General features: G+C 45.0%; 2 protein-coding genes across 4 annotated transcripts in view; one reads left to right on the top strand and one right to left on the bottom strand.

The window, feature by feature from the left end:
- The window catches only part of GPR176 (G protein-coupled receptor 176), a 108,496-nt gene extending 107,689 nt beyond the window's left edge, over positions 1–807 (bottom strand). For both annotated transcript variants that reach the window (XR_006742057.1, XM_036446439.2), the window contains exon 1: positions 56–807. Coding sequence is in view for 1 of the 2 variants with exons in the window: in XM_036446439.2 (XP_036302332.1) it covers positions 56–203 (148 nt within the window). In the remaining variant the exon portion in view is untranslated. The remainder of the gene's footprint in view (positions 1–55) is intronic.
- Positions 808–10,924: 10,117 nt separating this feature from the next.
- Positions 10,925–13,148, top strand: part of EIF2AK4 (eukaryotic translation initiation factor 2 alpha kinase 4) — a 100,687-nt gene continuing 98,463 nt past the window's right edge. For both annotated transcript variants that reach the window (XM_036446366.2, XM_036446340.2), the window contains exon 1: positions 10,925–11,184. In XM_036446366.2, coding sequence (XP_036302259.1) covers positions 11,041–11,184 — 144 coding nt within the window. In that variant the 5' untranslated portion in view covers positions 10,925–11,040. The remainder of the gene's footprint in view (positions 11,185–13,148) is intronic.

Below are 13,148 nucleotides of genomic sequence, written 5' to 3'. Positions count from 1 at the left end.
ACACAGGGACGAGGCGTGCGCCCGTGCCCTCGGGGCTGCCCCGCGGGCGGCTTACCGAGCAGCGAGCCGAAGAAGATGACGACCTGCACGGCGGTGGTGAAGCGGCGGTACAGCTGCGCCTCGCCCAGCTCCCCGAGCGCGCTGCGGTTGGCGCCCGCCGGCTCGCTGGCGTTGCGGGGCACCCAGCTGCCGTTGTGCCCCATGGCGAGGCCGGGCTCCGGCTCTGCCCGCTTCCCGCCCGCCGCCCGCCGCAGCCCCGCGTCAGGCTCTCCTGCCCCGCGCGCAGAGGAACCCGCGGGGGCCGGGAGGAGACCTGCAGAGCCCGGGGCAGCCTCGGGTCCCCTCACCACTCCGCATCGCCTAGGAGGCGGGGAGGGAGGAGGGCGAGGCGGCGCCCCATGCCCGCTCCCTCGTGGGTCCCGTCAGCGCCCACATGAGGGCGGCGCGGTCAGAGCCCGCTCGGCGGAGAGGGAAGCCCTAACGGAGGAGGCATGGGATGCTCAAGGGAGGGAACTCCCCGCTCCCGCCGCCCCTGCCGCCCTCTGCTCCTTCCAAGCCCCCGAGGGTCGGGGCTTCCCTCTCCAGTCGCCTCCTCAGACCGGCTCAGCCCCCTCCTTAGAGGGAAGAGACCATTGGGCTGAAGCCGTTTTCCAGACCTGCCGGCTTCGAGGCTGGATGGCGATGGGAAACCTGCGCAAAGCCCAAGCCAAGGGGTCGAAGCCTCGAGGGGAACCCCGAGCTCCCGACGGCGCCCACGGCCTGGGCAGGACGCCCTGAGTCTTCCCCAATGGCCTCGCCCTCGGCTCCAGGCGGCCACCCCCCGGGACTCCCGCGCGATCTACCCGGACCTCCACCTCCGCCCCCACCCGCCCCGGCGCCGGCGGCGGGGAACCCGTCCCACAGCCCTGTGGCCCGTGCGCGGCACAGCGCCCCCTCTCCGGAGCCCGCGCCGGCCCTCGGCTGCCGGGAGAGAGCCCCCCAGCAGCGGGCACCGGCGAGGACGCCCCTGGAGGGGCAAGGCACGGGCTGCGCGGCCGCGGGGCTCCGGAGAGCGCCCGGGCTGCTGGGGGCGCGCGGCCCCCGGGGGCGGGGTCATGTGACGCGCCCGGCCCCGCCCCCTTCACCGCCGGCTGCGGCGGCGGCGAGTACGGCGCCATCTTGGCCCTCCTGAGCGTGGTTACTACGGCTCTGCCCGGAGCGTGGGAGGCGCGTGGATCCTCGTAGCGCTACGATGGCGAGGCTGGCGGCTTCTTCCAGGCTTCGCTCCCGTTATTATTGCGAAATTATTGCAGTAGCTGCTCCTCCTCCGCGGGGGCTGCCTGAGGCTTATCAGTGCGCGTCGCTGCCACTCGGCCTGGGAGCTCAGACACAGTCAGGCCTTGGGTGTAGCAGGTGCATGTGAGAAAGATGAAATTTAGGAATCCAAGGCACGGCGTCTTGGTCCTTTTTTATTGAGTCTCATTTCTAAAAGGCACACGATATAATTCAGGGCTGGTGGGTCTCAGGAATGTAGAGCTGGGAGGGAGCAACTTCCTGCAGGCTGATGCAAAAGGATGGGAAGCCCTGACCAGTTTGGCTCAATGGATAGAGCGTCGGCCTGCGGACAAGGGTCCCAGGTTCGATTCCGGCCAAAGGCATGTACCTTGGTTGCGGGCACAACCCCAGTGGAGGGGGTACAGGAAGCAGCTGATCCATGTTTGTTTCTCATCGATATTTCTAACTATCCCTCTCCCTTCCTCTCTATAAAAAATCAATAAAAACATATTTTTTAAAAAAAGGATAGGAAAGTGGGATAATCAATTAAGCAAGAAAGAATGGTAACGTAAGAGAAGCTAAGTTGGAAAAGAAGTATCCCCAGAAAAGAGGGGGGAGGGGTGGAAGGGAAGAAAATAAAAAGAGAAATGAGACAGGAAAAGATACTCAAGGTTTGCTTATTCTGACTTTATGGAAGTCCCCGCGATGGGTTTCTTTTTTAATAAGTGAAAGGGTGCCCTCGAGGCTAATTGTGCTACAATATGGCTACTTCTTGACAAAAATCCGTCTTGTACATCTCACAATACCTGTGTATCATGACCCCCCATGTGAAGTTAATTTAAATATTTTGGAGGTCAAGAAAGAGAAAGAGGGAAAACTACTGATGAACTGTATTTTCTAAGTTAAAATTTGTTCGTGGAGTCCAAACATTTTTAAATCCCTAATGAAACCCCTTACACAATAACCATTGCAAAATAAAAAGAATAAAGATAATTCACCACCATCCAGCACATTCCTTTAGGAAGGGCTCAGGAAGAATGTATGAGTGAGTTGTCTAGAACAGTTGTAAAAATACCCTTTACCCACCTTTGCCTGCCACCCTCCTCCCATTCAAAACTCTAAGAAGGATTGGGATAAAGGTGTAGGAAAGAGTATTTAATAAAGCATGAAAACTCTCATTTTTTTTAATTCTGAAAATATACCAGTAAGTTCTCTATAGTCCTTAATTTAGTATTGGGGTATAGGTCTAGTTGAATAAAAAAATAACTTGATCAGCAGAGATCACCATGATTCTCAGACTTCCAGAAGGATTGCTTTGTGAAAATACAGGGCCAAGGACAGAATTTCTATGGCTATGTGCTATATTTTTCCTCTGGCTACAAGAAATATTAAGGTTGATCTAAGACAATGGTCGACAAACTCATTAGTCAACAGAACCAAATATCTACAGTACAATGATTGAAATTTCTTTTGAGAGACACATTTTTTAAACTTAAACTTCTCCTAACGCCACTTCTTCAAAATAGACTCGCCCAGGCCGTGGTATTTTGTGGAAGAGCCACACTCAAGGGCCCAAAGAGCTGCATGTGGCTCTCGAGCTGCAGTTTGCCGACCACGGATCTAAGAGATCGGACATGATTTAATTGTATGCTAAGTGCCTATAGTGGTGTTATTCATACTTGCCAGGTCATCATAAACGTAGGGGCCTACAAAGCAGCAATCCTTTATTTACCTCACAAATACGCATTTTGGACAAGGCTGGATGGGACAGCTAATCTTTGCACCACATGACATCAGCGCAAAGGGAGCCCAAGGCCTGGGATCTGGAAGCTTGTTCACTCACATGTCTGGAAATTGCTGCTGGCTTGCTGTTGGGCTCTAGCTGGGACTGTCAGCTGGAATGCCCATCTCTATGTGGCCTCTCTAGGTAGCTGCTTATCTTCCTCACTGCCTGGTGGCTACAATCCCAAAGAGAATATTCCAAGAGAGACTCACAGAGGACAAGGCAGAAGCTGCACTGACTTTTATGACAACCTCAGAATTCTTATGGCTTCACTTCCACTATATTGTAACTGTTAAACAGTAAAAAAAATAAATAAATAAATAAATAAATAAATAAATCACATTTCAGGGGAGAGGACATAGATCATACTTCCCAAGGGGAGGATTATCAGTCATATTGTAAAAAGAGCATGTGGAGCCCTAACCAGTTTGGCTCAGTGGATAGAGCATCGGCCTGCAGGCTGAAAGGTCCCAGGTTCGATATTGGTCAAGAGCATGTACCTTGGTTGCAGGCACTTCCCCAGTAGGTGTGCAGGAGGCAGCTGATTGTTATTTCTCTCTCATCAATGTTTCTAACTCTCTATTCTTCTCCCTTCCTTTCTGTAAAAGATCAATATAAAAAATTTTGTGTTTTTTTTCATTTTTATTTATTTATTTATTTTTACAGAGAGTAAGGGAAAGGAATAGAGAATTAGAAAATCGATGAGAGAGAAACATTTGATCAGCTGCCTCCTGCACACCCCCTAGGGTATGAGAGGCTCCAAGGATTGAGGACTCCCAGGGAAGTCCTCTCTCACTGGTGGTCTGCCTCCTTCAGTCTTTTAAAGAGTTACTTCTCTTTTCCTCAAATCAGTAGTTTACTCATTTAACAACTGTTAATACCCTTGTCCTGAGAAGGCAGGAATACAGTGGTGTGGACTAGAATAGATTCTCATAGCTTTCAACAATCACCTGTTCCTTGATATACCTACTGGGATTTGCTTAGGAAGTTTCCTTCTCATAACCATGGGAAAATAGGTATAAGGTTAATTTTATGTGGCAACTTGACTGATCTATGGATTGCCCAAATATTTGACCAAACGTTATTTTAGGTTTGTCTATGAGAGTATTTCTGGATTAGATTAACATTTGAGTATGTAGACTGAGCAAAAAAGATTGACCTTCTTAAAACCCTTAAGATGGGTGGGCCTCAGCATATGGAAGCAACCAAAGTGCCCATCAATAGAAAAATAGATTTAAAAAAAACAAACAAACTGGTACATATATACAGTGGAATATTACTTGATTCCAAAAAAGAACAATATCTTTCCATTTGTTGATGGACCTCGAGGTTATCATGCTAAGTGAATAAGGACAAAGGCAAATACCATATGATTTCACTTATATGTGGAATCTAAAGAACTAAATAAACAAATAAAATTGAAACACCCCTAGCCAGTTTGGCTCAGTGAATAGAGCATTGGCCCCTGGACTGAAGAGTCCTGGGTTTGATTCCAGTCTAGGACACATGCCCGTGCTGTGGGCCAAATCCCCAGCAGCGGGCATGCAGGAGTCAGCCAGTCAATGATTCTCTCTCATCATTGACATTTCTCTCTCTCCCTCTACCTTCCTCTCTGAAATCAATAAAAATATATATTTTAAAAAATGGAAACAGACTTACAGAGAACAGACTGATGGTTGACAGAGGGGAGGGGAGGTTGGCTGGGTGAAAAGGATGACAGGATTGAGAAGTACAATTGGTAGTTAGAAAAGTACAACATAGGAAATATAGTCAATAATATTGCAATAACTGTCTGGTGCCAGGTGGGTATTTGAAATATGGGGGGAGGAGGGAGCGCGGCAGGGGGAATCACTTTTTAAAATATATGATTGTCTAACCATTATGCTAAAACTAAAAATATTTAATATTAACTGTAATTGAAAAATAAAATTAATAATAAACAAAGGGCAGGCCTCATCTAATCAGTTGAAGATCTGATTAGAACAAATGGACAATAGGAAATTTTTAAGAGCCTACTTCCTTCTCTATTTTTTTTTTCTCTCTTATACTCCAATGATGTAGTGATAGGTAAAATTTGTATATAGGTGCTAATTACAAGTCTTTACATACCTACAGAATGTAATAGGATCCATTGCTGTTCAAAAGAATTCCCAGATGTCCACTTCCTTGGGCATTTATTGAAAAGCAGGAAGGGAGTTAGATAGGGGGAAAAAGAGATGAAATAGGATTTAGGATAATTGCAAAGACCAAGCTAGTGGTGAAAAGTAAGGAGTAGCTTCTGGGTTTTATTTCCCTTTCCTACTTCCCTTTCCTCACTGAAGGTCTCTTCCTCCTCCCTCCTGTACCCCACACCACACCCTCATATGCCCCTGCATGGCCTCTCACTAAAGGTGGAGAAAAGAAAAATGTTGGAGAAATGGTAATATTTTGAAGCAGCAGTATGCTGATAAAAGAGGGGTCCTGTGGCCCCTGACTACCCATCTGGAATAAGTGATTTTATTTCCAAATGGCTGTTTCTATGCCTATATAAAAGGCATAGATGGTGCCAATTATTATGTAGGCATTCCTACTGTTCAACAATATCTTATTCTCCTTAAAAGCATACAAAAGATTTTTTTTTTTTAGCTGCTCTCGCAAGAGGGCAGATTTCATGCAACTATTAATGACTAATGATATGTGAGTAAAAGTAACAAATTATTTCTGGGCTATGGCAGTGATTCTCAAGTCTCTGCTCATTGCAATGATGGGAGGGGTCTTGTGTTGAACTACAAGAGCTGAAATACTGAAACAGCCTATGTTTCTGAGCCACCATATTCAAGATGAAGAGGGGGACAGCACAGGCAGATGCCCTGGAGAGCCACCCTGACCCACAATAATTTTTTTCTTATTGCATTGTTTTAGAGAGACAGAGGAAGGGAGGGAGAGAAAAAAACAAACAAACATTGTTTTGTTGTTCCACTTATATATGCTTTCATTGGTTGTTTTTTGTACGTGCCTTGGCCAGAGATTGAACTTGCAACCTTGGCATATTGAGACAATGCTCTAATCATCTGAGCTACCTACAACAAATTGTGTATGAGCAAGAAATGGACCTAAACAACCAAGATTTTTGGAGCTGCTTATTATCACAGCATAACACAGCCTATCCTGGCAGATATAGCTCAGAAAGAAAGTGCAGACTTTATTTCTGAGGAATAGAAGCTGAGTCAGAACTTCAAAAAAAGCTCTCTCTGTATATTGGTAATGGTAATAAGGATATCCTAGATCCTTGTAAGACAAAAATGATAGGTGATAATAGAGCCTCTGGGGAATCTTTGAATTAAGCTATTTGGGTTTTGTCATGTCCAAAAACATATTGGTCACTGGTAAGTTTATGGAGAGTACTTAAGCTTAATATAGGTGATAACTCATTTCTTTTTTTTTCCCTGGAAACCCAGATTGTCTCTTTACATAGGCAAATCTATCAACTCCCTCAAGAAAACAATCTAGTATAGTGGGGCAAGGAGTATTGGTGTCAGTTGGAACTGAGTTTGAATGCCTGCTCTACTATTTCCATTTATTCCTCTGGGCAGTTATATGACCTGTCTAAGCTCAATTTATTCTACCAAATAGAGATTAAAATTCCTATTTTGTAAGGCTGATTTAAAGACAATAAAATACCTAATTAGTGAAAACCTCTAAAAGTTCTGGCACATTGTAGGAAATCAATCAATGGTGATACAATGATTCCTATGTATTGATGCTTAAAACAAATATCAAAGGGGGTTAAAGTATCAACTTTCAGCATTTTAAACAATTCTCTTTACAGATTTAAATAAAATACTGCCAAACAAGCCTTGTATTTAAAAAAATTTTTTTAAAGAATCATTTTATTTGCAATTAGCAAAGGACAGAATGACTTTTGGAAAATTTTGCTTTAAGAGTTAGAAGTCCAGAATTTAGTCTTTACATTATTGGGCTAAATATGTTCACTTTAGGGTTTTAAGTTTTTGGTATGTTAAATTACCATCAAAGCAATTATCTGTTCAAAAGTCACTAATACAGACCGTCCCATATTCCAAATTATCTCAATGTGTGGACTGTGAAATGGTTTCCTAATGATATAAATCTATGAATATATCTCCTAATCCAGTGTCCCAATTTGTAATAGTCCTCACACCTATAGATTGCTATTAAATTCATCAAAATATCAGGGAGGTGGAAGGTTGAATAACCATATAGCCTCAATAGTCTCACACACAGAGACATACACATGCACATATACACATAGTGACCATAAAGCAACCTGACTAGTTTTTTTAATAGTAAATATGCCAAAACTAGAATATCCATGAGTATTCGCCTTTAAAGGAGTCACCTTAGGAAGCTGTTTAGCTGTTGAAGAATATCATGATTTCACAACACATTTTTAGTACTTCTTTTTTACAGTTAACTTCAGAAACTGGCACATCCTTTTCTGTATCCCTGATCATAACAAACATGTCCTTTAAAAACAAATTTGATTATTTTTGAGAGAGCCAAAAGTTATCTGGGATCAATTCTTGTGAATTAAGTGGTCAAGATAGTATCTTCTTTGATAAAAGATGAGATATGACTATAAAATAATGTGACTCATAGTTTGACTTGGAAGTAATAGCATAGCTTTGGAATAAAAGCATATACTTATTTCAGAATTTAAAGGGAAAAATTCATTTTGGGTATTTAAATGTTTGAATTCATCCAAACATTCATAAAGTGATGCAAAAGTCACTAAGTAGTTTTTATTTCATACTTTCTTGAGCATGAAGAGCTGTATTACCACTCCTACATCTGGCTACCAGGCCATAGAAAACTGTAAGAACAAGTACCTTTACCTCCTAGAAGGAAAGGAGAAAGAGGGCAGGACAGAAACTAGAATTCATAAAAGTGATGGCTAAAAAAAACTCTCATATTTATAAAAATCATAAGCCTATTCAAGAAGCTGAGTGAATCCTAATTGGATAGACCTAAAGAAATCCACACCTAGACACACCATAAAGTTCTGGACACTAAGACCAAAAAAAAAAAATTTTTTTAAATCTTGATATCAGCCAAAGAGAAATGCCACACCACAATGTGAATGACTGCAGATTTCTCACTGAAACCCTGTAGGCCAGAAGTGGCACAACATTTTTCAAGCACTGATGGTCCCTCAGCCCAGCCTGTGCCCTCTTACCTATGCCCTGGCCCATATGGCTCAGTAGGTCCTGTGCACTGAAAGGTTGCTGGTTCAATTCCCAGGCAGGGCACAGGCCAGGGATTTGGGCATGCAGGAGGCAGCCAATCAATGTTCCATTCTCATATCGATGTTTCTCTCTTCCTCGCCCTTCCTTTCTAGAAATCAATTAAAAACATTTAATAAAATAAATAAAAGGAAAAAGACCTGCTGACCTAGAATTCTACATCCAATAAAAATATCCTTTACAAATGAAGGAGAAAAGGATTGTGGTTTTTGAAATTTAGCATCCAGTAACCAAACAATGTGGAAGTTTTCTCTCAGGAAGTTGAGGGTAAAGAGCAAGACCAAGAGATATATTTTGGGAGAGCAGGGAGGTCATTGAGAGGTAGAGACTCTTTTTTTGTTGTTGTTAATATATTTTATTGGTTTTTTACAGATAGGAAGGGAGAGAGATAGAGTGCCAGAAACACCAATGAGAGAGAAACATTGATTGGCTGCCTCCTGCATGCCCCTCACTGGGGATGTACTGAAACCAACGTACATGCCCTTGACTGGAATCGAATTTGGGACCTTTCAGTCTGCAGGCCGATCTCCATCCACTGAGCCAAACCAGTTTCAGCAAGGTAGAGACTCTTACTTGGAGAACTGAACTAATGGTTTAGAGTAGACTTGGAAAACAAGGAAATCTTGGGGTATCCTGACAAATTGTGGACTCCACTTATGCAATGACATTATAATCAGGCCAGATGCTCCAAGGGGTTAGAGTTTATCTCCCAGGAATTGATTAAGGGCCAGTCTTTTATTTGAAATGAACAGTTTGTATATTCCAAGCCTGCTGACTTAATGTTTTATTTTACAAAGGGCAACCAAATTCAATTATGGACCTTGTTTGGATCCTGATTTAAATACACCATTGTAAAACAACAATCTATTTTCTTTAAATAGCTTATTAAGTTATAATTGACATGAATAAATTGCATATATTCATATTGTATAATTTGGCAAATCATCACCACCATCAAGATAATGAACATATCCATCAAACTGAAGCAATTCTTCTTGTCCCTCTGGAATCCCTCCCTCTAGCTCATCCCTACCACAGGCAATCACTTATCTTCTGTTACTAAATTCATATTTTTTAGAATTTTATATAAATGAAGTATGCACTCTGTCTGGCTTATTTCACTCAGCAAAATTATTCTGAGATTCAACTATATTATTATTACACCAGACGCCTGATGCATGAAATTCGTGCACTCTGGGGAGGGGGGATGGTCCCTCAGCCCGGCCTGGGCCCTCTTACTGTCCAGTAGCCCTGGGGGGATGTCTGACTGACTGTTTTTCAAGCCAATGAAGTCTACTAGGGAAGAGATGACGATGGCCTGAACTTAGTTAGTGGCAGTGGGGTAGAGTGAAGTGGTGGTTTGAAGAAAGGGTGACTATCTGAGAAAAAGGGAATCCAGTATTACACTTAGTGGGCTTGAGCTGATGTTCAGCAGGGGGTGCCATTTATCTACACAAGATCACTGGAAAAAGAATAGGTCCATAAAGCGAAGATGTTTTGAGGAGGCCTGGAGTCAAATTAGTTCATTTGTGTTACCCAGCCAAAACTGAATGGATAAATAACAGCAAGATACCCAAATAATCATTAATTAGCAAACAGAAAAGGGGTAATATGATTATTCTAAACTGACATGCAGCCTTATTAAGTGACTAAAGCTGAAGTACAATAGCAATGTCTTGGTAGATAATTTTATAAACTCGAAAAAATATTATTGGAGGCAGAAAGATCTCTAAATTCACACTACTGGGCATGGAACATAATTCTTTTTCATGGGACTGTAGGTCATGAAGATGCCTGAGTGGAAAAGTATTTTCAGTTGAAATTGCAACTAAGAGATCCTTAAAGGATGAACTACAGGGTCAGAGGACATACATAGGATGTTGTATCTATAGCTCAAGAGGTTGGGTTTAAGGCACATGTGTCAAACACAAGGCCCGCGGGCCAAATCCGTCCTGCCAGGCCTTGCAATGTGGCCCGCACCGCGCTGTCATCACTGCACTCCGCTGCGTTTCCATCACAATGACAGTTTATGACTGTTCAGTAAACCATTCGGCCCGCGATTTAGGCTGGATTTTAGATTTTGGCCCCTTCTCTGATTGAGTTCGACACCCCTAGTAAGGGGTACAAAACTGGGGGAGAGGGAGCAGTGGTCATGACTTTTACTCCTGGTAGATAGACTTCTGGGCAAGTTCTGGGTGAGCCGGTGACATGAAAACCCATCAAAGACTTTCCTGCCACGACCCAAACCAGGGTAAATTCCAGCAGGCGTTTCTCTCAAAGGAACTTACTTCGTGAAAGCCATACCATTTGGGTTTATCATTCCATTCTGATTGCTTTGATCGTCCACGTTCCTGCGGAGTCCTTTGCTCTGGTTCTCTCGCATTATGTGGGCAAAAGACTTGGCCGCGCTCGCATTATGTGGGCAAAAGACAAAGCCGCGCTCCCTAGACCAGCTCCTCCAGCCGCTAAACCTGCTCCCGGCGCGGCGCTCCGCCCCCGACACGGCGCCCCGCCCCTGACACGGAGCCCCGCCCCCGACACGGCGCCCAGTCCCTGACACTATGCCCCGCCCCTGACGCGATGCCCCGCCCCGACACGTGCCCCGCCCATTGGCCGCACAGCCCTCCCACAACGTGGGGCCCTGCCCACGGGCCGCTCCGCTCCGCGGCCCCCCTCCCCGAAGCCCGCCCCGGCCCGCCGCCGCCACTGCGGGGGCCGCCCTGCTGTGGCCCCAGCGTTGCAATGGCGGGGGGTCGTGGGGCTCCCGGCCGCGGCCGGGACGAGCCTCCGGACAGCTACCCCCAGCGACAGGACCACGAGCTGCAGGCCCTGGAGGCCATCTATGGCGCCGACTTCCAGGACCTGCGGCCGGACGCGTGCGGACCGGTAGGAACGTGGCTCGCCGACCCGGCCGGCTTGCTGTAGCCCAGCCTCCATCCGTCCGGCCTCCCCGGGCCAGGCCCGGCCGGGAACTGGCGGAGCCGCGCCGCCCACCCCCTGCAGGACTGTGCGCTCCTTTCCTCCCTCCCAGACCCACTCGCGCTCACTTTCTGTCCCCGCGGGTCTTCAGAACCCCCACCTGGGCCGGGTTCGCCCACAGCGCTCCTCTCCCCTAGTACTGCTTCTCATACCCACTGCCACCCATAACACCCCTGCTTCCTTCCAATCTTTCCCCCCCAAACCCCTCCCCAAAGTCCTTGAGTTTGATACATTCAAAGGGGTCCATTACAACTTTGTTCTGGGAACTCTTTGGGGGCGCTTGCACAGACCTCACTGATGCCCTCAATCAAAATTCTCTTGGCTCTTGCTTGTTGTGTTCACAAGTGTAAAGAACTGGCCAATTCACTTCCCGGGCATGCTCACAGTGTTTTCCCGTATGGAGGAATGTTTCCGTACTGTCCCTCCAGGGCACTGCTAGTATCGATAGATGCCATGGAGGGGACGTGTGCTGAGTCTAGACCTTTTTAAATGACATTTAGTTTAAAAAATGACTTTCCTTTTTTTTTATAATGTGCCTTAATTTAACTGGAAGTAAGTTAAGACACATTATAAGCTGCCGATATACTGACCGTTTTCTACCCATCCGTGAAGAGTTATCTACCGAACCATTATTAGGTCTCTGCATGTTATCATTTAAAAGCTAGTTCTTCCTTTAGCCGAGACCGGTTTGGCTCAGTGGATAGAGCGTCGGCTTGGGGACTGAAAGGTCCCGGGTTCGATTCCGGTCAGGGCATATGCCTTGGTTGCGGGCATATCCCCAATGGGGGGTGTGCAGGAGGCAGCTGATCGATGACTCTCTCTCATCGATGTTTCTAACTCTCTATCTCTCCTCCCTTCCTCCCTGTAAAAATCAATAAAATATACATATTTAAAAAATAAAAAAATAAAAAAATAAAAGCTAGTTCTTCCTTTAAAGCTAGTTTTTCCTTTAATGGGTGTTGTTGTTTTATTAATTTGATTTTAGAGACAGGAAGGGAAAGAGAAACATCTGTGAGAAACCTTGTTTGCCTGCCTCCTGCGGGCCCCCTACTGGGGATCCAGCTGAAAACCCAGGCATGTGCCCTGACAGGGAATAAACTATTGACCTTTCTGAACACTGGATGATGCTCAACTAACTGAGCCACAGGCCAGGACCCTTCATCTGCCTTTAATTCTGACATCTCACAGCATCTTTTCAGCGCAACCTTATCTACACATTCAATATTTCCTCAACAAATAGGACCTTGATTCTAGGCATTGGGAATTAGCCCTACACAAAAGAAAAAAAACCACTGCCCTGAGGAAAGGGAATTTATTTCCGAGGTGCTTAATTACAAGAATTACTTTTAACTTGAAATGTAAATATTTCTCTTATACTTGCATATAATAAAATAATAACATAACCTTCTGGTGATTTGTTCCTAAACATTGAGAAACAGGAAGTAGGCCCAGTAAGCAGCCAAAATAAGTGTCACTTCTGGACTTACTCAAAGGCCTTAAGACTTCATTCAAAGCCAGTTTGTTTCCTTTATATATGCTGAATTATCTAGGCCTGTGGTGGCGGAAAAGCGAATGGAGCTGATGTAAGTAGGGATACCAATCCCAGAAATTATAGCTTGTGGCCTTTATAACAAGACAGAAGACTAAACAAAACCAAACTATAAAAGTCAGGTAGAAGAATTCAAATGACAGTGTACCAGGCAAATAGCCTCAACACTTTTATAGGCCCTACAGGCAAATAATTGATGGTCATAAGAACGAATCAGAGTGTGTTATTCAGCAAGTACTTACCACCTGCTATGTAAAGTCTTCAGGGAAAGGTTACGCATCCACAATCTTTTATCCAAAACTCTTGAGGCCTGGCAGGTTTC

This window comes from Pipistrellus kuhlii, unplaced genomic scaffold, assembly GCF_014108245.1.
Source record: "Pipistrellus kuhlii isolate mPipKuh1 unplaced genomic scaffold, mPipKuh1.p scaffold_m20_p_1, whole genome shotgun sequence".
NCBI lineage: Eukaryota > Metazoa > Chordata > Mammalia > Chiroptera > Vespertilionidae > Pipistrellus > Pipistrellus kuhlii.
The sequence above is the reverse complement of the archived record's forward strand: the minus strand, read 5'-3'. Positions and strand labels throughout refer to the sequence as shown.